This window comes from Triticum aestivum, chromosome 5A (genome assembly GCF_018294505.1).
Source record: "Triticum aestivum cultivar Chinese Spring chromosome 5A, IWGSC CS RefSeq v2.1, whole genome shotgun sequence".
Lineage (NCBI taxonomy): Eukaryota > Viridiplantae > Streptophyta > Magnoliopsida > Poales > Poaceae > Triticum > Triticum aestivum.
The window spans coordinates 311833332-311855460 of NC_057806.1; the positions used below are offsets into that span (position 1 = coordinate 311833332).

The 22129-nt window shown below is 45.4% G+C and overlaps 1 protein-coding gene across 1 annotated transcript; it reads left to right on the plus strand.

Moving 5' to 3' along the window:
• The first annotated feature begins 624 nt into the window (after positions 1–624).
• On the plus strand, positions 625–3757 carry LOC123103094 (scarecrow-like protein 9). The gene is made up of 3 exons (XM_044524584.1): positions 625–963; positions 1157–3417; positions 3595–3757. Exons 1-2 carry the CDS (start codon positions 825–827, stop codon positions 3346–3348), a joined length of 2331 nt encoding a protein of 776 aa, XP_044380519.1. The 5' UTR covers positions 625–824; the 3' UTR covers positions 3349–3417; positions 3595–3757.
• Positions 3758–22129: the final 18372 nt, after the last annotated feature.

The window sequence follows — 22129 nt, forward strand, 5'->3', positions numbered from 1 at the left end:
ATATTCGGTTAAATTACAAAACTAAGTCGACATGCCGTTTTTTCACTCCATCGATAAAAAGTTAAGAGTAACCCCTTTTAAAAAATATCAAAACATGCATGATGCATAAAGGGCCCCCGGTTTTGTTTTTTGCCCCGGGCTCCCGAAATCTTAGGACCGGCCCTGCGCGTTGATGACTCGTTCTAACATCGTTCGGTGGTCTTAAAATCTTGATATATTTTCTATTATGTTTGAGATTCTCTGCATTTTGATAAACTTTTATAATATATCTAATCATTTAGGAAAAACAAGAGTTTTCAGATCACGGCACAGATGAACGACGGTGTACGTGCGTGCGTGCCTGCCCATCAGCACACGTGCCAAAATGTATTTTGCTCACGAGAGGGAGGGTGTTTCTCCAACTCTTGCGTGGCGGGTGTAATCAAAGCGTAATCCTGCGGAGGGGGCGTCGCATTCGCGGTGCTGAAAAGAAGAAAACCCTCGCATGCAGGAGCCACCATCATCGAGGTTCTGGAAATCTCTGAGACCTCGATTATCTTTTACTCGACTTACTTATTAGCCAGCCACCATCACGGGACGCGATTTCTTTTTTCCTTTTACCAGCTCCGGGTCCAACTCCCGAGAGACCTCGCCGCTGGGGAACTGAGCAAAAGGAGGAATCCCTCTGCCCAGCCGCGCACACTTGATCCGCCTCCCCAATCAAATCACCCCTCTCTCCCCCCCTCTCTCTCTGTCTGCCCCTCGCCGCGCCCCCCTCTCTCCTCCCCCGCCGATCCCGCGCGGCTACCGGAGGCCCGGCTGCGGCGGCGACGAGGCGGCAGGCGATGACATCGACCCCGCAGCCTCCCCGCGATCTCGCGCACGCCGCCCCACCCGCGCAGGACCTCACCGGCCTCGGCCTCGGCCTCGCGGCCGCGAGGTCCCTCCGCCACCGTCCGCCTCGCCAAGGATCGATGCCTTCAGGTGAGCATGGTGCCAGCGTCAGTCCGTGATCCGCCTGTCATCGCCACCAGCCTGCCAAGTCCGTGAACTGCAGCGCTTTAGTCAGTGTGTTCCTTCCTGTTATTTTCTGCTCAGAAATCAAATAGATGGTTCACCCCAAACTCAATCGCTTGACATCTTCTCTCTGACTGAAGAATTCCATGATGTTTCGCAGGTTCTGTGGAGCACCAGACCATTTCAGGCTCACTGATCCACTCAATGATTCAGTTCTGCGGAGCACCAGAGTACTTCATGTTCAATGATCCGCAGCCGGTGATCCCACACCATGCGGCCGCGGAACCCAGTCCCAATGCTCCCGTGGCCACCCTCTCCAGGGCCACCAACACAGAGACCGACAACCCCGAAGACTGGGAGTTCATCTCCGACGAGTCGCTCAACTACATCAGCCGGATGCTCATGGAGGAGGACATTGATGAGAAGGTCAGCGTGTACCAGGAGGAGTCCGCCACGCTCCGTGCCACCGCAAAGCCCTTCTATGACATCCTTGGGCACAAGTTCCCGCCGTCCCCTGACCGCACGCTCACCACTTGGTCCCTGGACAGCCCCAGTGAGAGCAGCAGCAGCGGTCATGCCCAGTCCTTGTCCAGTGTGGGTACTAGCGGCAGCATCGGTGGTGCTGTTCATAGCAACCAGTGCCATAATGTTGGACACTCTGAGCAGCTGGAAGCTTATCGCGGCTTCTGTGGCCGATCTTCTCAGCCACTGGTTGCCTCATCAAGTGGTGTTTCTGATGCAGCAGAGTCACTAGAAGATCCTTTGATCACCAACGGCAGGATCCCCGAGTATTTGTTCGAGAGCCTTCCAACTTGGGATTTCAGGAGAGGTGTCGAGGAAGCACAGAAGTTTCTCCCTGGTGGTGATAAGCTAGTGATTGATTTAGAAGCTGCTGGTGTCTCAAAGCCTCAAGAAGCAGTGAAAGACATTCCTTTCAATGTCAGCAGGACAGAGGTCTTGAAGGCCAAGAAAAACAGACAGAGCGAAGATCTTGACTTGATAGAAGGACGAAACATTAAACAATCTGCATTCTGTTCCGATGAGCCTGATGATTGGGTTGAGATGTTTGATGATTTGTTTCGTCAAACTGAAAAGAAGGCTACAGTTCTGCGAGAAAAGATGCGCAGCGAAGCTTCCAAGAATTCTCAGGTCATTCAAACGAAAGGAACAACTGGGGTGAAGACACGGGGCAGGAAGCCGACAAAAAATGATGTGGTGGACCTTAGGACCATCCTCATCCACTGTGCACAGGCAGTGGCAGCTGATGACCGCCGAACTGCTAATGAGTTGCTGAAGCAAATAAAACAGCATTCTAAGGTAAATGGGGATGGCAGCCAGAGGCTGGCGTTTTGCTTTGCACAGGGTCTCGAGGCTCGCTTGGCTGGTACAGGGAGCCAGCAGTACCATAGGCTTGTAGCAAAGCGGACAACCGCGTCCGACATGCTTAAGGCGTACCATCTTTACTTTGCAGCATGCCCATTCAAGAGGCTCTCACATTTCCTCTCCAATCAAACAATCTTGAGCATGACAAAAAATGCAAAGAAGGTGCACATAATTGACTTTGGCATTTATTTTGGCCTCCAATGGCCATGCCTCATCAGGCGTCTCTCCAAGAGGGAAGGTGGTCCACCAATTCTTCGCATCACGGGAATTGATGTACCCGAGCCTGGTTTCCGCCCTACCGAGCGCATCGAAGAGACGGGACAGAGGCTTGCAGAGTATGCCAAGAAGTTTGAGGTGCCTTTTGAGTACCATGGCATAGCATCAAAGTGGGAAACCATCCGTGCTGAGGATCTCAAGGTTGGCAAAGACGAAGTGGTGATTGTTAATTGCCTGTACCGTTTCAGAAATCTTATTGACGAAACAGTGGCTGTAGACAGCCCTAGGAATAGGGTGCTCAACACTATAAGGCAAGTGAATCCAGCAATTTTCATCCATGGGATTGTGAATGGGTCATACAGTGTTCCTTTCTTCATCACACGTTTCCGTGAGGCATTGTTCCATTTCTCTGCATTGTTTGACATGCTTGAGGCAACTGTGCCGCGGGATGATGACCAGCGTAGGCTCATAGAGAGGGATCTCTTTGGCCGAGAGGCACTCAATGTGATTGCATGTGAGGGCTCAGACAGAGTCGAGAGACCAGAGACATATAAACAGTGGCAAGTCAGGAACCTGAGGGCTGGATTTGTTCAGTCTCCGTTAAACCAGGACATTGTGATAAAAGCCAAAGACAAAGTGAAAGATATATATCACAAAGATTTTGTCATAGACGAAGACAGTGGATGGCTCCTCCAAGGGTGGAAAGGAAGGATAATTTATGCTATAACTACATGGAAGCATAATAACAGTTAGGTTCTTCGTCTGCATGTCTCTTACACCATTGTTGAAGGCAGAGCTTGGCCAAGTCACCAGTATTCCAAGGTATGCACTGGGCTATTCTTAAGTACAATAGTATTAGTAAGTGGTTGTTTAGGTGCAACAATATTTGTAATAATTGATGGTGTAACTCTATGTATCTTTGGCACTGTGGTTTTCAAGAACGTGCAATAGATTCTTGGAGCAGAAATTTGACAATGTCGTAAAATATTTTTTCTCCAGGAATTGGCTTGAAGAATGACAGGACTCTTGTCACACTGCACCGGATTAATGTGGGTGCTTGTATACGAATTCAGTGTAGTTGCATCTATGACTATGTAGCCACTAGGCAGTACTAAGATAAGCTAGAGGAAAGGAGCAGTGGTTGAGCTCTCCCTTGGCCATGGTACTGTTACTTTATTTAATTCCTACTTTTCTTCATTCTAGTTACTTCTATGACCATCCTAATTAGTAGTAACCAAATCACAGCTTCTATATTAGTTAATCAATTAATCAAGTGCCCAGTATCATAAGGTTTCTACTTTTGACTTCCTTGAGTGTATGATATCTATGCTAATAAGAACGAGTTTGGGTTCAGCATCATCAATTCAATGGGTATATATGTTTTTTGTAGCAGTCATTTTATCATCATGAGCCTAACAAAGGTCAGAGCCATGTCTGGTTCTTGTTGTTTGATGCCCATTGTTGTAATCTGATCAGACAACTAACTGAAGCACCCAATTGCATTGTTGTATGAAATAATTAAGCAAGACATGAGATTACTTGTGAATTTTCATGACTAATAGTTAAGTAGGTAAGTTAATAAGGCTCATGAGCTTGTCAACTAAATTGGCATGATCCTGTTTCACACACTTCGGGATTCACAGTTTCATGCCGCTAATTTATTTTAAGATTATGTGTTGTCACAACTCAAGGGCTTTGATACCTGTACTTAATCTCTCTAGGGTTCTATTAGTTTACCCAGTCAGAAACTTCCGAAACTCACGTCATCGTGTTTCTAGAAAGCTGAAAAATAGGGGTGCTGACATCCATATGTGCTATGTAGATTGTGTTCCATGGTTATTGTATTTTATGTATGGAAACTAATTTGTGCTAGTCTGGTTGTACCATAGGGAAAATGGTAAATAAATACCAACGTTTCCTGATGGAAAAACTCAAAAAAGAACATTGATCTTTCATCATCACTTGTCTGATGCCACTGGAAATTACATGTTGTTTGGCAACTATAATTGATGGCGTAAATGGATATGTATTCTTTGGTAATGTCAGACCGTTGGCATGTTCTTTCGCAGGGATGTCGATCCTTTTAGAAACACAGGATGTTCTTGGAGCAGTTATTTGAAAATGTCATGAAATGTTCTTCTCTTTCTCTTTCCAGAAAATAACCTGAGGAGTGAACAAGATTGTTGTTGCACTGCACCAGATCAAGATGCGGGGGTGCCTGTGTAAGAACTGAGTGTCAATTGCGTCTGTGCAGTAGCCGCCTTCTCTACTACTACTAGTTAATTGTTTAGCCAACCACCTAGGACCTTAATGTTTGTACTCTTGACTTTCCTGGATCCACTATGTTAGCAAGCATGAGTTGGATTCAGCATCAGCATATGCATTGTCAAATCAAATATGATCCAGTATCCACATTTCATTTGGTTACTTCCGCAGTGTGCGTTGCATGCTGTCGAGAAACGGCGGTCCTTGGGCTTCAGTGGGGGACTTGTTTGGAGCATTTGAGAAAACATGCAGTGCTACAACTTTCCATGGCACCACTTTGATTTTCTGTCTAAAAAACCAGTTGACGGTGCTAATATAAGGATAAGATATCGGTGGATAATGGTTGATGCGGGCATGCAATCGCTGTCGCCATCTCTGCATTGAATATTTATTGGCTTTCTTTGGCTGCCAATGCCGACCTCTTTTTAGTTGCGCTTGCAACTCACAAGCTGACTTTGTTGGTCAGTTGCCCTGCTGTTTTCAGCTCAACTGTTGATATGCGTATTTTTCTTTGTTTCATTTTTAGCCATCGCGGACTGGATTGAATTGAATCTCTACTCTGGCAAAAGTTAAGTAGAATTTGGTAAAGAAAATAAGTATAGGGTCACTGCTACTTACTCATGTACATTGTTGCCCCCATAATAACGCTTCTCAAGTCGAATCTAGTGGAAACTAGAATATACTTGATAAAAAAATCAAAAAAAAATGGGTGGCAAATAATTATAAAGTCTAAATGAGCTGAAGTGACATCTTCTAGTGATTATTGGTGGGTTGGAAACGAACAACCTCGCCGAATCTTTATGTCGTTGGATCTTTTCCGTGACTTCAAATATTGTCTCACATACTTGTTCTTCACGTTCACGGTATCATTCTTCAAAATGATGATGGGCGATGAACGAATTGGTGGCGGCACGGGATGGGCGGCGCATGTGAACCGGGGGAGAGAAGATAAAGCTGATGTGGACATGGAACCAACCGCCGAGGTTTCCTGTGTGCGCTCAATGAAAAGAAGCTCACTACCATAATGATGATGGGGTGACGCCTCTCTTGTCCTTGAGATTGACTTCACTAGTGGTGTTCTGCCGGAGGAAATTGCACAAACCATCAACTATTGTTGTTGATTTTGCAGAGAACACCTATCTTACGGGTTTGTTGCACAAAACATCACATATTGGTGTAATCTGTTGCAGCTAAGTCTAATCTGGCATTTAGGTTTTACATGATTTCTGATGAGTATATCTGGTGGTAAGTGCACGGGTGACAAAATATCGGCCACATCAGCAGGCCAACTAAGTGAGGAATTTTTTGACCTGTTTATCTTCAATCATGGCAATACAACGGAACAGAAGAAATAATAAAAATTATATCCAGATCCGTAGACCATCTAGTAATGACTACAAGCACTGGAACGAGCCGAAGGTCCGTAAACCTTTCATCCAATTGTGCTGAAATTTCCCCGGATTAGTATTGAGTATGGTATATCATGCTTTTATTTACTTTTTCTGAAAATGATGAATTTCATAAAACAGAAAAGGGGCTAACTAAACATTCCTGTGCTAATCTGGTCGATTGATGGCCGGTTTTCTTTGTCATGCGTGCATTTATAAGTGGGATCCACCTATAAAAATATCAAATCAACATACCTAGCTGTGAAGGATTACATGTGGTGTTTTATGCAACAAACCCGTAGAGTAGATGTTCTGTGCTAAATCAGCAATAATAGTTAGTGCTTCGTGCAATCTCCTTGTTCTGCTGTTATCCCCGTCTAGATTCCTTGGTGTAAAAGGGGAAGCAGGCGTGAGAGGTCCATGGATTTATTTTCTCTCCTCCCCATTGCATAATGTTTATTCATCTGCTTAATTCTTATGGGTGTTGTAAGGTGAGTCTCTCAGTCATCTACATCGACAAATGCACACTCCAAATGCCAATGATTAATTGATGGATGCGGCTAGATCTCAGCCAAGTGAGATTTGTATTTTTTTCACTTACTTTTCTGTTTCTCTTTCCCCACCTTTTCTATTGCATCTTTTTTGGAAAACACGTAGATGTAATCACATGTGTTTGATGGATGTGTAATTGTAGTTGTGCGCGATTGGTGAGTGGGCAAATATAGTTGTGCCTGAAAAATAAATTTAAAACATAACATAAATCAATAAAACAAAAAAGGAAAATTTACAAAAAAAATCTCAGTGTAAAATTAGACGGTAAAAACCGTTTTTTTTTTGCCTTAACTGAGACATGATAAAAGCTTCCTTTGTTCAAAGTTTAAGTCCGCCCTGTAAAATTTACGTGAACTTTCTACGAATCAAATAGGAGTAGACCTTCTTAGGAACCCTTCTTCAGTTGATGCGCAGACAACAATGTTATTAGGAAGGTAAAAGTACTATGGGGATGTAGTGCTCGTGGGTCGATTTATGATGAGCACAGGGAGGGTGGTGGGCAACAAAAAGATGGAAAATCGCAAATGCCAAGGAATTATAACTTGGATGATGCATGTTTTTTATCTTTTGAGAGAAGGAATTATAGCTTGGATGATGCATGTTTTTCCTTGTGCTAGCAGAGGATGATGATGCGTGTGACAGGTGCTTTCGAAAGATTTATTTCCGTTTTTTTAGTGGGCAAAAAAGATTTAATACAGTTGTCAGCACGAGCAAATCTCCACGATGAGGCCCAAGCCCAACAGCAGGTTCTGCGTTGCTTCTGGCTCGCAACTGCGTCACGCAAAGGCTATACCTCGCCTATAGCGAGTCCGATGGAAGACTCGACCGCGCGGGAATGGATCCTATAGTACGGTTCAAGTAGTTATGTCGCAACCTAGTTGAAGGAAAAGAGCCGGTCTTCTAATTGTGTTTCGGGTTTTTTCTGTTTTTGTCTTTTCTTGCTTTTCACCTTTTTTTCTTCGTTTCTTTTCTCATTTTTACTAGTTTTCTTTTCTTATTATTTGCTTTCTTTTTGTTTGGTTTTCTTTGTTTCTTTTTCATTTTTCACTAGATTTTTTAGTTTGTTTCTTTTTTATTTACTTTGGCTTTGTTTGTTTATTTTCTCATTTTTCATTGGTTTCCTTTTTTTTCTCGGTGTTTCATTGTTTTTTCATATATTTGATATATTATCTAATACATATTTAATAATTTTTAAATACAAGATTAAAATTTATTCAATACATGGTCAATATTTTTTGTATACACATTGAATATGTTTTCCAAATGCTTAATTCAGAATTTTCAAATACAAGTTTAATATTTTTTCAATGCATGGTAACTATTTTTTATACACATTTAACATTTTTTAAATGCATGATTAACATTTTTTGCATACAAGTCAACAATTTTCCTTTACACATTTAATAATTTTAAAATACTTGATTTAACAATTTTCAAATACAAGATTAGCATTATTTTTTCAAATGATTTGATTAACATTTTTTTAAATACATGATCAACTCTTTTTATAGACATTTGTTTTTTTCTGTATACATTTTTTATACGTGAGAAACATTTTTTCTATATGCATTTAACATTTTTCAAATGATTGGTTAATTTTTTCTCAATTTTTTTTACATAAAGTGTTTTTAATATATTTATTTATAATATTTGGAAGTATAAACAAAAGAAAAAAAGAAAGCAAAAGACAAAAGTAAAAAAGTAAAAAAAAGGAGGTTGTGGCCACCCACGCGCCTGGGCCAGCCCATCTGGCGCCTCCCTTGAGGCGAGTCTTCCATCGATCTCGCTAGAAGCAAGGTGCCGCGCTCCGCCATGAATCCTTGCGGCCTGTATCATCTCGATGGGCTTGAAATTCCTGATCACTGAGCATGATGCATCAGGCTCAAGCTCTAGGACACCGTCACGAGTTAAATAAAAGCTTCACGAGATTTTTTAAGAATGGCTCAAGCTCTAGGGCAGAAGACTTTACTTGTTTTTTATGTTGAGTGGCCAACAGTGAAGCCCATAGCTTAGCAAATTTTGCTCTTTCTTTTGATCAGAGGCATCATGTGTGGCTAATTCAACCCCATGACCAAACGTGTATCTCATAGACTGTGGATTTTGATGAATAAAGTTTGGTTTTACCCTTAAAGAAAACACGCTCGAGCTCGACCTATGTAGTGTTAACCTACTTTCATTAATAATCAATAATAAGGTATATAGTCCTTTAGGTGAAGCTCAAATATAAGAGGTGGTGCATAAGGATCCAGATGGCCCTGTTGGCACTCCCATCAGCAACATGTGCTAGCGCATGAGCTACCTTGTCCGCCCCCATTGGCATATGCGTCGCGCGCGCACTACAGTGGCGCCATGCGTCGCCGTTTGCTGAAGGAGGAGGAGGAGGCGTGTCGCGCCCTGCCCATGCGCCATGCGACGACGGAGGCGGCAGGGGGCGGGAAGGCGCTGGGGCGTCACTCGCGGTGCTGACGAGCTCAGTGATGCACACGAGCCAAGCGTCATAGCCAGCCACGATGGGGTGTTAGCCCATTACCTCTTGCGCCATGAGTAGCGCATCTTGAGAAGCCGGCAGATCGCGGCGGGCGAGCGAAGATGCGGTGGCGGTGTGAGCAGGTGGATCCTTCTGCGACTGCTGGTGTGCCCGGGCCGGCGGGTGGTCAGAGGAAGCCTCCGCCTCAGGTGTCGCGCCCTCGGTGGCCGAGCGAGCTCGGCGGCGACGGTTGCCGACGATGGGCTCCATCTGGACCCGGGTGGTCGTACGCAGGGCGCGCTCGCATCGGCGTCGATCATGTCGATGTCGAGGTTGAAGACGCAAAACCAAGAACCCTACCTGCACCAAATGTCCGGGGATTGATTCTGAGCTACGAAAATCCACCAAAACCCTTGTTCAAACTCTGGGGCTCTAGTTAGCGACCTAGCAACTAGACGATGAGCTTGGCGGGGATGCAACAAGATAGCACGATGGAAGGACGCAAGACACGATGGGGACACGGCGAGATACCTAGGTTCGGGCCACCGTGCGTGTAAATCCCTACTCCTGCTTGGTGGGATTGCTTGTGGAGACAACGCTCGAGAACTACAAGGTGAAGCTTGCAAAGACCAAATGCATGAGCCCCCCTCTACGGTGGTGGCGCTGCCCCATTTATAGGCGCATCGGTCCTCTTCCCCGAAAACATTGGCGAGAAGGGCTACCACATGGCGGCAATTTGAAAGGGGACAGACACCCAGGCTTATCCTAACAAAAGGTGGACTTTGTCTGTTAAAGTCATCATCTATGACGCGTAGGGGGCTCCACGATGGCCTGCATCCTGGCGCGCCACTCTGTCCTAGCCTTCTTTCACCAAAGCGGAAAGCTCTGGGACTTGCTTTGGGGGAGACAGACGCCGTTGTTCCCTTAGCACCGAAGAGGAAACCGTCCTGGCCTTGCCTGCTGGCACGGCCCCGCTGTCGTCACCTGCCGAGGTGACATCATCCATGTGATGAGCACGTGGTCGCGTGACGCGCGCCATGTGGGCCCTTGAGCGGGAGGGCGCCTCGCGAGGGAGGAGCCTCAGGAGGCCGCTTGCCGCTTGCTGTTGCCTTCAGTAGAGTCCTGCCTCATGGCGGGGGCCCTCATGAGGTGACTTGCTTCGCAGTGCCCACGGCTGAGCCGGCTCTTGCGTTTGGGCCGGGTCACTTCCTAGGCCGCAGATAGATGGCCCGTGGTGAAGGAAATATGCCCTAGAGGCAATAATAAAGTTGTTGTTTATATTTCCTTATATCATGATAAATGTTTATTATTCATGCTAGAATTGTATAAACCGAAAACTTAGTACATGTGTGAATACATACATAAACAGAGTGTCCCTAGTATGCCTCTACTTGACTAGCCCGTTTATCAAAGATGGTTAAGTTTCCTGACCGTAGACATGTGTTGTCATTTGATGAACGGGATCACATCATTAGAGAATGATGTGATGGACAAGACCCATCAGTTAGCTTAGCATAATGATCGTTTAGTTTTATTGCTATTGCTTTCTTCATGACTTATACATATTCCTCTGACTATGAGATTATGCAACCCCCGAATACCGGAGGAACACTTTGTGTGCTATCAAACGTCACAACGTAACTGGGTGATTATAAAGATGCTCTACAGGTGTCTCCTATGGTGTTTGTTGAGTTGGCATAGATCAAGATGAGGATTTGTCACTCCGGGTATCAGAGAGGTATCTCTGGGCCCTCTCGGTAATGCACATCACTATAAGCCTTGCAAGCAATGTGACTAATGAGTTAGTAACGGGATGATGCATTACAAAACGAGTAAAGAGACTTGCCTGCAATGAGATTGAACTAGGTATGAGGATACCGACGATCGAATCTCAGGAAAGTAACATACCCATGACAAAGGGAATGACATATGTTGTTAGGCGGTTTGACCGACAAAGATCTTAGTAGAATATGTAGGAACCAATATGAGCATCCAGGTTCCGCTATTGGTTATTGACCGGAGATGTGTCTCGGTCATGTCTACATAGTTCTCGAACCCGTAGGGTCCGCACGCTTAACGTTTGATGACGATTTGTATCATGAGTTATGTGATTTGATGACCGAAGTTTGTTCAAAGTCCCGGATGAGATCACAGACATGATGAGGAGTCTCCAAATGGTTGAGCGGTAAAGATTCATATATTGGAAGGTTGAATTTGGACATCGGAATGGTTCCGAATGGTTCGGGCATTTTTTCGGAGTACCGGGAGGTTATCGGAACCCCCCGACAGAAGTATTGGGCCTATTGGGCCTTATTGGAGGAGAGGAGAAAGGCCATGTGAGAGGGGGCGTCCCCCCCTTGCCCAAACCGAATCTCTACTCCTAATGGACGAGTTGGTGAATCGTCTCCGCGGTTTATTTTTGCTGGTTTTTTTGTCTCTCCTCCCACCACCCCTCCCACCCTGGTCTGCGGTTTATTTTCGCTGGGTTTTTTCCCGTCTCTCCTCCCACCACCCTCCCACCCTGGTCCATTGGTTTATTTTTCTCTCCACTCTTTATTACAACCAGAACTTTCCTAACGTATAACAAAATCACGGATCTAACTTCCTTAAATTATACAAATCAATCGATTCCTTTTATTGGTTCAATTTGTCTTAGGAAACAAATAACAAATTTTCAGGAAACAAATAATACATTTTAATCTAACTTCCTTAAATTATGCAAATCAATCGATTCCTTTTATTGGTTCAATTTGTCTTAGGAAACAAATAACAGATTTTCAGGAAATAAATAATATGTTTTAATCTAACTTCCTTAAATTATGCAAATCAATCGATTCCTTTTATTGGTTTAATTTGTCTTAGGAAACAAATAACAGATTTTCAGAAAACAAATAATACATTTTAATATAACTTTCCTAACTTATCTAAATCAACCCATTTCTCTTATTAGTGAAATTTGTTTTAGGAAACAAATAACAGATACGTCACAACTTTCCTCCCAATAAATAGTTTCTTAACATTTGCAAACTTTCCTAATTAGACACGTCACAAACGGGCATGTACTGATATCACGTTACCAAACAATAAAACCCCATTTGCATAGAAATCAGTTCAAAAATCCTAACTTTCCTAAATTTTTACCTTTCCTTGATAACAACCAATATTTCCTATGTTTTCCACCTATTGAAGGAAATCACCCCTCCATCGATATTAGCATTTTTTTTTGAACTAAGATCTCCGGTTTATGATTTTTTTTGCGATTCTTTCCAATTGTGACCTCTCCTTCCACTCCGGCTCCTCGCATAAACACCTCCACCACAGCCAGGTGACACCACCCCAGACCTCCTGCCTCTCCACACCTTCTCCGCCACCTCCTTCTCGTACTCCATTAACAATCCCTCCACCACTTTTGTCCACGGCGGTGTCGAGGGCATGGCGCAGCAGCGTACCAGTGGTAGAGCAGCGCATAGCAGCAGGAAGCAACACGCAGCAGGCGAGGCGAGCTGCCGACGGTGGAGGGCAGAGATGCGACCGGCGTGGCTGAGGGGGCGGCCGGCAGAAGATGACCACGACTGGAGGCGGCGCGAGGCCGGGGCGCGACAGTGGGGCGAGCGAAGGGATAGGCGGCAGCAGACGGGGCGAGCGCAGCCAGCAGGAGTGTGGCGCGCGGCCAGGGTGTGTGTCGCGCGGGGCACAGTGGTGCGGTGGCTGCGGCGAGCGCGAAGGCAGCGGCGGGCGCGACCGACGCGGTGTAGCATGGGCGTGGGCATGGAGAGGGAGTGGCCCCACGGGCGCGGAAGAAGAGCGGCAGGCTCGTGCATGGGCGTGCATAGGAGCGGGCATGTGCCATGGGGTCAATCCGAGGATCTCGGTGGCTACCCTTGCAATGGCCATGGTGGACAGCGGTTCTCGGCCACGGCGAAATACCTAACGAGAGCAAATGAGAGGGGAAACAGGGGAAAGGCAAGAGGAGATCATGGCGGTGTCAATGGCGCCCTAGGGGAAGACATGGGAGATCAGGGCGGCGCAAATCGAACGGCAATGTCACGGTGGCCCAAGGTTGAGGAAGACGGCAGCGGCGTCGATGCGGGGGTGTTGGACTTGATCTCATGCACAGACGAAGTAGCGAAGGCGTTCGAAGCTCCTCGACAAGCTCCTAGCCCGCAGGGAGGGCAGTGGCCATGTGGACGGGGTCGGCCATGGTGGCCGTGGCGTCTGACTTCATCCAGATCGACGGGATCGAGCGAGCAAGGAGGAGAAGTAGATTTGGGAGGGGGCGTCGAGGAGGAGTGAGGCCATGGGGGCAAGGAAGGAAGGGCGTCACCCTTATCCATTCCCCTTCGATGCCAGCGAGGTGGTCAGGCGGGAGCCCGGCTCTGTAGCGACGCGGCTCGGGGAACAGGAGAAGATGACCGCGCGGGGATTGGACCGCTGAGCCGGTTCGGTGGCAAGGCCCGGGGGGCAGGCCGAATCCCCTTTTACATCGTCCTTTTGGTTTTTCAATGTATTCTAATCTGCTTCTCCTTTTTAACACCGTTTTCTATTTATTCTTATCAACTAAATGATCTCTACTCCTAATGTCTTAGGTGGTAGTCTCTGTTCTGGGTTTATTTTCGTCCCACCTCCTGAGTGAGGGAGAGGGGGAGAGAGAGTGAGGAAGAGGGAGGGAGAGGGTGTGTGTGTGAGAGAATTTGATGGTAAAAAAGGTCATCAATGTCATTTAATATGTTTGAGAATATTAACATAATTGAAATTGAACTTTTAAAGTTAATGTGGCCCCGTTGCAACGCACGGGCATTCTTCTAGTTGGACTAGGGGAAGGGGCCAGCCCCCCTCTTTCCTTCTCCCTCTCTCTCCCTTCCCCTTTTCCCTCTCCGGTGGAAGGAGGGGGGGGGGAGAATCCTACTTGGACTAGGAGTCCAAATAGGACTCCCCCCTTATGGCGCGCCCCCTTAGGCCGACCACCTCCTCCTCCCCCTTTTATATATGGAGGCAGGGGCACCCCAAAGGCACAACAGACATCTCTTAGCCATGTGCGGTGCCCCCCTCCATAGTTTACCACCTCGGTCATATCATCGTAGTGCTTAGGCGAAGCCCTGCGCCGGTAGCTTCATCATCACCGTCGCCACGCCATCATGCTGATGAAACTCTCCCTCGTCCTCAACTGGATCAAGAGCTCGACGGACGTCATCATGCTGAACGTGTGTAGAACATGGAGGTGCCGTACGTTCAGTACTTGGATCGGTTGGATCGTGAAGACGTTTGACTACATCAACCGCGTTACTAAACGCTTCCGCTTTCGGTCTATGAGGGTATGTGGACACACTCTCCCGTTTCGTTGCTATTCATCTCCTAGATAGATCTTGCGTGATCGTAGGTAATTGTTTTTTGAAATATTGTGTTCCCCAACAGTGGCATCTGAGCTAGGTCTATGCGTAGATGTTATATGCACGACTAGAACACAAAGAGTTGTGGGCAATAATTGTCATGCTACTTACCACCAACGTCTTACTTTGATTCGGCGGTATTGTTGGATGAAGCAGCCCGGAGCGACATTACATGACCGTGTTCATGAGACTAGTTCTACCGACATGCTTCGCACATAGGTGGCTGGCGGGTGTCTGTTTCTCCAACTTTAGTTGAATCGAGTTTGACTACGGCCGGTCCTTGTTGAAGGTTAAAACAACACACTTGACAAAAAATTGTTGTGGTTTTGATGCGTAGGTAAGAACGGTTCTTGCTAGAAGCCCTTAGTAGCCACGTAAAACTTGCAACAACAAAGTAGAGGACGTCTAACTTGTTTTTGCAGGGCATGTTGTGATGTGATATGGCCAACACGTGATGAGATATAAATTGTTGTATGAGATGATCATGTTTTGTAAAAGTTATCGACAACTGGAAGGAGCCTTATGGTTGTCGCTTTATTGTATGAAATGCAATCACCATGTAATTGCTTTACTTTATCACTAAGTGGTAGCGATAGTCGTAGAAGCAATAGTTGGCAAGATGACAACGATGCTACGATGGAGATCAAGGTGTCAAGCCGGTGATGATGGAGATCATGCCGATGCTTTGGAGATGGAGATCAACGGTACAAGATGATGATGGCCATATCTTGTCACATATTTTGATTGCATGTGATGTTTATCCTTTATGCATCTTATTTTTCTTAGTACGGCGGTAGCATTATAAGATGATCTCTCACTAAATTTCAAGGTACAAGTGTTCTCCCTGAGTATGCACCGCTGCTGCAGTTCGTCGTGCCAAGACACCACATGATGATCGGGTGTGATAAGCTCTACGTTCACATACAACGGGTGCAAGCCAGTTTTGGACGTGCATAATACTCGGGTTAAACTTGACGAGCCTAGCATATGCAGATATGGCCTCGGAACACTAAGACCGAAAGGTCAAACATGAATCATATAGTAGATATGATCAACATAGTGATGTTCACCATTGAAAAACTACTCCATCTCACGTGATGACCGGACATGGTTTAGTTGATATGGATCACGTGATCATTTAGATGGCTAGAGGGATGTCTATCTAAGTGGGAGTTCTTAAGTAATATGATTAATTAAACTTTAATTTATCATGAACTTAGTACCTGATAGTATTTGCATGTCTATGTTGTTGTAGATCAATGGCCCGTGCTACCGTTCCCTTGAATTTTAATGCGTTCCTAGAGAAAGTTAAGTTGAAAGATGATGGTAGCAACTACACGGACTGGGTCTGTAACTTGAGGATTATCCTCATTGCTGCACAGAAGAATTACATCCTGGATGCGCCGCTAGGTGCAAGACCCGCTGCAGGAGCAACTCCGGATGTTGTGAACATCTGGCAGAGCAAAGATGATGACTACTCGATAGTTCAGTGTGCCATGCTTTACGGCTTAGAATCGGGACTTCAAAGACGTTTTGAACGTCATGGAGCATATGAGATGTTCCGGGAGTTGAAGTTAATATTTCAAGCAAATGCCCGAATTGAGAGATATGAAGTCTCCAATAAGTTCTATAGCTGCAAAATGGAGGAGAATAGTTCTGTCAGTGAACATATACTCAGAATGTCTGCGTACCACAATCACTTGACTCAACTGGGAGTTAATCTTCCTGATGATAGTGTCATTGACAGAGTTCTTCAATCACTACCACCAAGATACAAAATCTTCGTGATGAACTGTAATATGCAAGGGATGGATAAGATAATTCCCGAGCTCTTCGCAATGCTAAAGGCTGCGGAGGTATAAATCAAGAAGGAGCATCAAGTGTTGATGGTTAACAAGACCACTAGTTTCAAGAAAAAGGGCAAAGGGAAGAAGGGGAACTTCAAGAAGAACGGCAAGCAAGTTGCTGCTCAAGTGAAGAAGCCCAAGTCTGGACCTAAGCGTGAGACTGAGTGCTTCTAGTGCAAAGGGACTGGTCACTGGAAGCGGAACTGCCCCAAGTATTTGACGGATAAGAAGGATGGCAAAGTGAAAGCTATTTGATATACATGTTATTGATGTGTACCTTACTAATGCTCGTAGTAGCGCCTGGGTATTTGATACTGGTTCTATTGCTCATATTTGCATCTCGAAACAGGGGCTACGGATTAAACGAAGATTGGCTAACGATGAGGTGACGATGTGCGTGGGAAATGGTTCCAAAGTCGATGTGATCGCCGTCGGCACACTACCTCTACATCTACCATCGGGATAAGTTTTAGACCTAAATAATTGTTATTTGGTGCCAGCGTTGAGCATGAACATTATATCTGGATCTTGTTTGTTGCGAGAAGGTTATTCATTTAAATCAAAGAATAATGGTTGTTCTATTTATATGAGTAATATCTTTTATGGTCATGCACCCTTAAAGAGTGGTCTATTTTTGTTGAATCTCGATTGTAGTGATACACATATTCATAAGCCAAAAGATGAAAAGTTAATAATGATAGTGCAACTTATTTGTGGCACTGGCGTTTATGTCATATTGGTGTAAAGTGCATGAAGAAACTCCATGCTGATGGGCTTTTGGAATCACTTGATTTTGAATTACTTAATGCTCGTGAACAATGCCTCATGGGCAAGATGACTAGAACTCCGTTCTCCGGAACAATGGAGCGAGCAACTGACGTATTGGAAATAATACATACTGATGTATGCAGTCCGATGAGTGTTGAGGCTCGCGGCGGGTATCGTTATTTTCTGACCTTCACAGATTAATTTGAGCAGATATGGGTATATCTACTTGATGAAACATAAGTCTGAAACATTTGAAAAGTTCAGAGAATTTCAGAGTGAAGTGGAAAATCATCGTAACAAGAAAATAAAGTTTCTACCATCTGATCGTGGAGGTGAATATTTGAGTTGTGAGTTCGGTCTTCATTTGAAACAATGTGGAATAGTTTTGCAACTCTCGCCACCTGGAACACCACAGTGTAATAGTGTGTCTGAACGTCATAATCGTACTTTATTAGATATGGTGCGATCTATGATATCTCTTACTGATTTGCCGCTATCGTTTTGGGGTTATCCTTTAGAGATAGCTGCGTTGACGTTAAATAGGGCACCATCTAAATCCATTGAGACGATACCATATGAACTGTGGTTTGGCAAGAAACCTAAGATGTCGTTTCTTAAAGTTTGGGGCTGCGATGCTTATGTGGAAAAGGTTCAACCTGATAAGCTCAAATCCAAATCAAAGAAATGTGTCTTCATAGGATACCCAAAAGAGACTGTTGGGTACACCTTCTATCATAGATCCGAAGGCAAGATATTCGTTGCTAAGAATGGATCCTTTCTAGAGAAGGAGTTTCTCTCGAAAGAAGTGAGTGGGAGGAAAGTAGAACTTGATGAGGTAATTGTACCTTCTCCTGAATTGGAAAGTAGTTCATCACAGAAATCAGTTCCAGTGATTCCTACACCAATTAGTGAGGAAGCTAATGATGATGATCATGAAACTTCAGATCAAGTTGCTACCAAACCTCGTAGGTCAACCAGATTACAATCTGCACCAGAGTGGTACGGTAATCCTGTTCTGGAGGTCATGTTACTTGACCATGACGAACCTACGAACTATGAGGAAGCGATGATGAGCCCAGATTCTGCGAAATGGCTTGAGGCCATGAAATCTGAGATGGGATCCATGTATGAGAACAAAGTGTGGACTTTGGTTGACTTGCCCAATGATCGGCAAGCAATAGAGAATAAATGGTTCTTCAAGAAGAAGACTAACGCTGACGGTAATGTTACTGTCTACAAAGCTCGACTTGTTGCGAAAGGTATTCGACAAGTTCAAGGAGTTGACTACGATGAGACCTTCTCACCCGTAGCGATGCTTAAGTCTGTCCGAATCATGTTAGCAATTGCCGCATTTTATGATTATGAAATTTGGCAAATGGATGTCAAAACTGCATTCCTTAATGGATATCTTAAAGAAGAGTTGTATATGATGCAACCAGATGGCTTTGTCGATCCTAAAGGTGCTAACAAAGTGTGCAAACTGCAGCGATCCATTTATGGACTGGTGCAAGCCTCTCAGAGTTGGAATATTGATACGTCTCCAACGTATCTACTTTTCCTAATGCTTTTCCTCTTGTTTTGGACTCTAATTTGCATGATTTGAATGAAACTAACCCTAGACTAACGCTGTTTTCAGCAGAACTACCATGGTGTTGTTTTTGTGCAGAAATAATAGTTCTCGGAATGGAACGAAACTTTGCGAGGAATTTTTACATAATATATAAGTATTTCTAGAGCCAAGACCTACCGGAGAGGGGCCCCTGGGTGGGCACAACCCACCAGGGCGCGCCCCCTCTCCTGGCGTGCCCAGGTGGGTTGTCCCCACCTGGTAGCCCCGCAGACCCTGAAACCAACGGTATAAATTCCTATTTTCAGAGAAAAAAATTAGGGAAAAAGAATTATCATGATCCACGAGATGGAGCCGCCGCCAAGCCCTGTTCTTCCTCGGGAGGGCAGATCTAGAGTCCGTTTGCGGCTCTGGAGAGGGGGATCTTCGTTCTTCATCATCACCAACCCTTCTCCATCGCCAATTCCAAGATGCTCCCCACCGGGAGTGAGTAATTCCTTCGTAGACTCGCTGGTCAGTGAGGAGTTGGATGAGATTCATCATGTAATTGAGTTAGTTTTGTTAGGGCTTGATCCCTAGTATCCACTATGTTCTTAGATTGATGTTGCTATGACTTTGCCATGCTTAATGCTTGTCACTTTGGGCCCGGGTGCCATGATTCCAGATCCGAACCGTTTATGTTATCACCATTATATCCATGTTCTAGATCCGATCTTGCAAGTTATAGTCACCTACTACATGTTATGATGAGGTAGTATGACCCGTTGTGCAGATTTTTGCTGACCACAAAAGGTCCTTCCCAAGGTGGGGATAACTTGTGCATATCAGTCTGATCCTGGATGAGCCGGAGCACCAGATCACCCTCTTGAAAAGTTTTGGTCTTAACCCGGCGGTTGTGATAACATTGGAGATCTTGTTGATAAATCGCCAAACATGCTGCTGCAAGATCACGCTCCTCATCTAGCAGGTCCAGTGAGTCCTGACGTGCCTTCTCATTGTCAGCTTCAACATAAGCCGCGACACGGGGCGAGTCGTGACGGATGTCACTACGAAGAACCGCCTCTTCTCCATAAACCATGAAGAAAGGCGTGTAACCCATAGATCTGTTAGGTGTGGTGTTGATGCTCCATAACACAGAAGGTAACTCCTCCACCCAACAACCCGGTGTCTACTTTAAAGGAACCATAAGCCGGGGTTTAATACCTCTCAAAATTTCTTGATTTGCCCTCTCTGCTTGACCATTAGACTGGGGGTGAGCCACTAATGCTACATCAAGCCGGATGTGCTCTCGTTGGCAAAATTCCTCCATCTCACCCTTTGACAGATTAGTACCATTGTTAGTTATAATGTTGTGTGGGAAACCAAACCGGAATATCACCTTTTTGATGAATTGAACCGCCGTGGCTGCATCACACTTACTGATTGGCTCTGCTTCCACCCACTTGGTGAACTTATCCACTGCCACTAATAGGCGGGTCTTTTTGTCTTTGGATCTTTTAAAGGGTCCAACCATATCAATCCCCCAAGTTGCAAATGGCCAAGTTATTGGAATCATCCTCAACTCTTGAGCTGGAACATGAGCGCGACGTGCAAAGTTTTGACAACCGTCACACCTTTTGACTAAATCCTCAGCATCAGCATGGGCTGTCAACCAATAGAAACCGTGACGAACAGCCTTAGCCACCAAGGATTTTGAACCGGCGTGGTGACCACAATCTCCTTCGTGGATTTCTCGCAAAATCTCACAACCCTCTTGAGGAGATACACAACGCTAAATTGCCCCTGTGATGCTGTAACGATGTAACTCCCCATTGATTATGGTCATTGACTTGGAACACCGAATTATCTGCCGGGCCAAGGTTTCATCCTCAGGTAACTCGCCCCGGTTCATGTAAACCAAGTACGGTACTATCCAATCCGGTATAACATGCAAAGCTGCCACCAACTGGGCCTCCGGGTCAGGAATAGCCAACTCCTCCTCTATTGGTATCTTAACCAACGGATTGTGTAGGACGTCAAGGAAAACATTAGGTGGGACCAGTTTACGCTGAGAGCCAAGGCGACTTAAAGCGTCCGCCGCCTCATTCTTTCGCCGGTATATATGGTCAACTTGATAACCCTTGAATGGACCAGCCACTATGTCCACCTCTCGTCGATATGCATCCATGAGTGGGTCCTTAGAATCCCAGGTGCCAGATACCTGTTGAGCCACCAGGTCTGAGTCACCGAAGCACTTAACCCGTCTTAAGTTCATCTCCTTAGCCATCTGAAGACCATGGAGTAAGGCCTCGTACTCAGCTGCATTGTTAGTACAAGGGAATATTAAGCGAAGAACATAACAAAACTTGTCACCTTGTGGGGAAGTTAATATAACTCCAGTTCCCGAGCCCTCCAATTGCTTGGACCCATCAAAGTGAATAGTCCAATACGTGTTATCTGGCTTTTCCTCTGGTGCCTGCAACTCTGTCCAATCATTGATGAAGTCCACAAGTGCTTGAGATTTGATTGCTTTGCGAGGTGTATATTTGAGCCCGTGAGGTCCAAGCTCAATAGCCCACTTAGCAATCCGGCCAGTTGCTTCTCTGTTTTGAATGATATCTCCCAGAGGGGCGGAACTGACCACTGTGATAGGATGACCCTGAAAATAATGTTTGAGCTTCCAGCTTGCCATAAACACCCCATACACCAGCTTCTACCAATGTGAATACCTCTGCTTTGATTCGATAAGCACCTCACTGATATAATAAACCGGCCGTTGAACCGGATATTCCTTTCCAACCTCCTTGCGCTCCACAACAATGGCCACACTAACAGCCCTGGCATTAGCAGCCACATATAGCAGTAAAGGCTCTTTATCGATCGGAGCCGCAAGCATAGGCGGTTCAGCTAACTGCCTCTTCAGATCCTCAAACGCTTTATCGGCTGCATCGCTCCAGATAAAGTCATCTGTTTTCTTTAACATATGGTATAAAGGGATAGCTTTCTCTCTAAGACGACTGATAAACCGGCTCAAAGCCGCAATCTAGCCGGCCAAACGTTGAACGTCATTGATACACGCCGGTTTAGCCAAAGACGTGATTGCTGAATTTTTTTCCGGATTAGCCTCAATGCCCCTGTTTGATACCAGAAAGCCCAAGAGTTTGCCCGCCGGGACACCAAAGACACATTTGTCCGGATTGAGCATCATCTTATAAACCCGGAGGTTGTCAAAGGTTTCCCTCAAGTCATCTATCAATGTTTCCTCTTTCCTGGACTTTATCACAATATCATCCACATATGCATGAACATTGCGC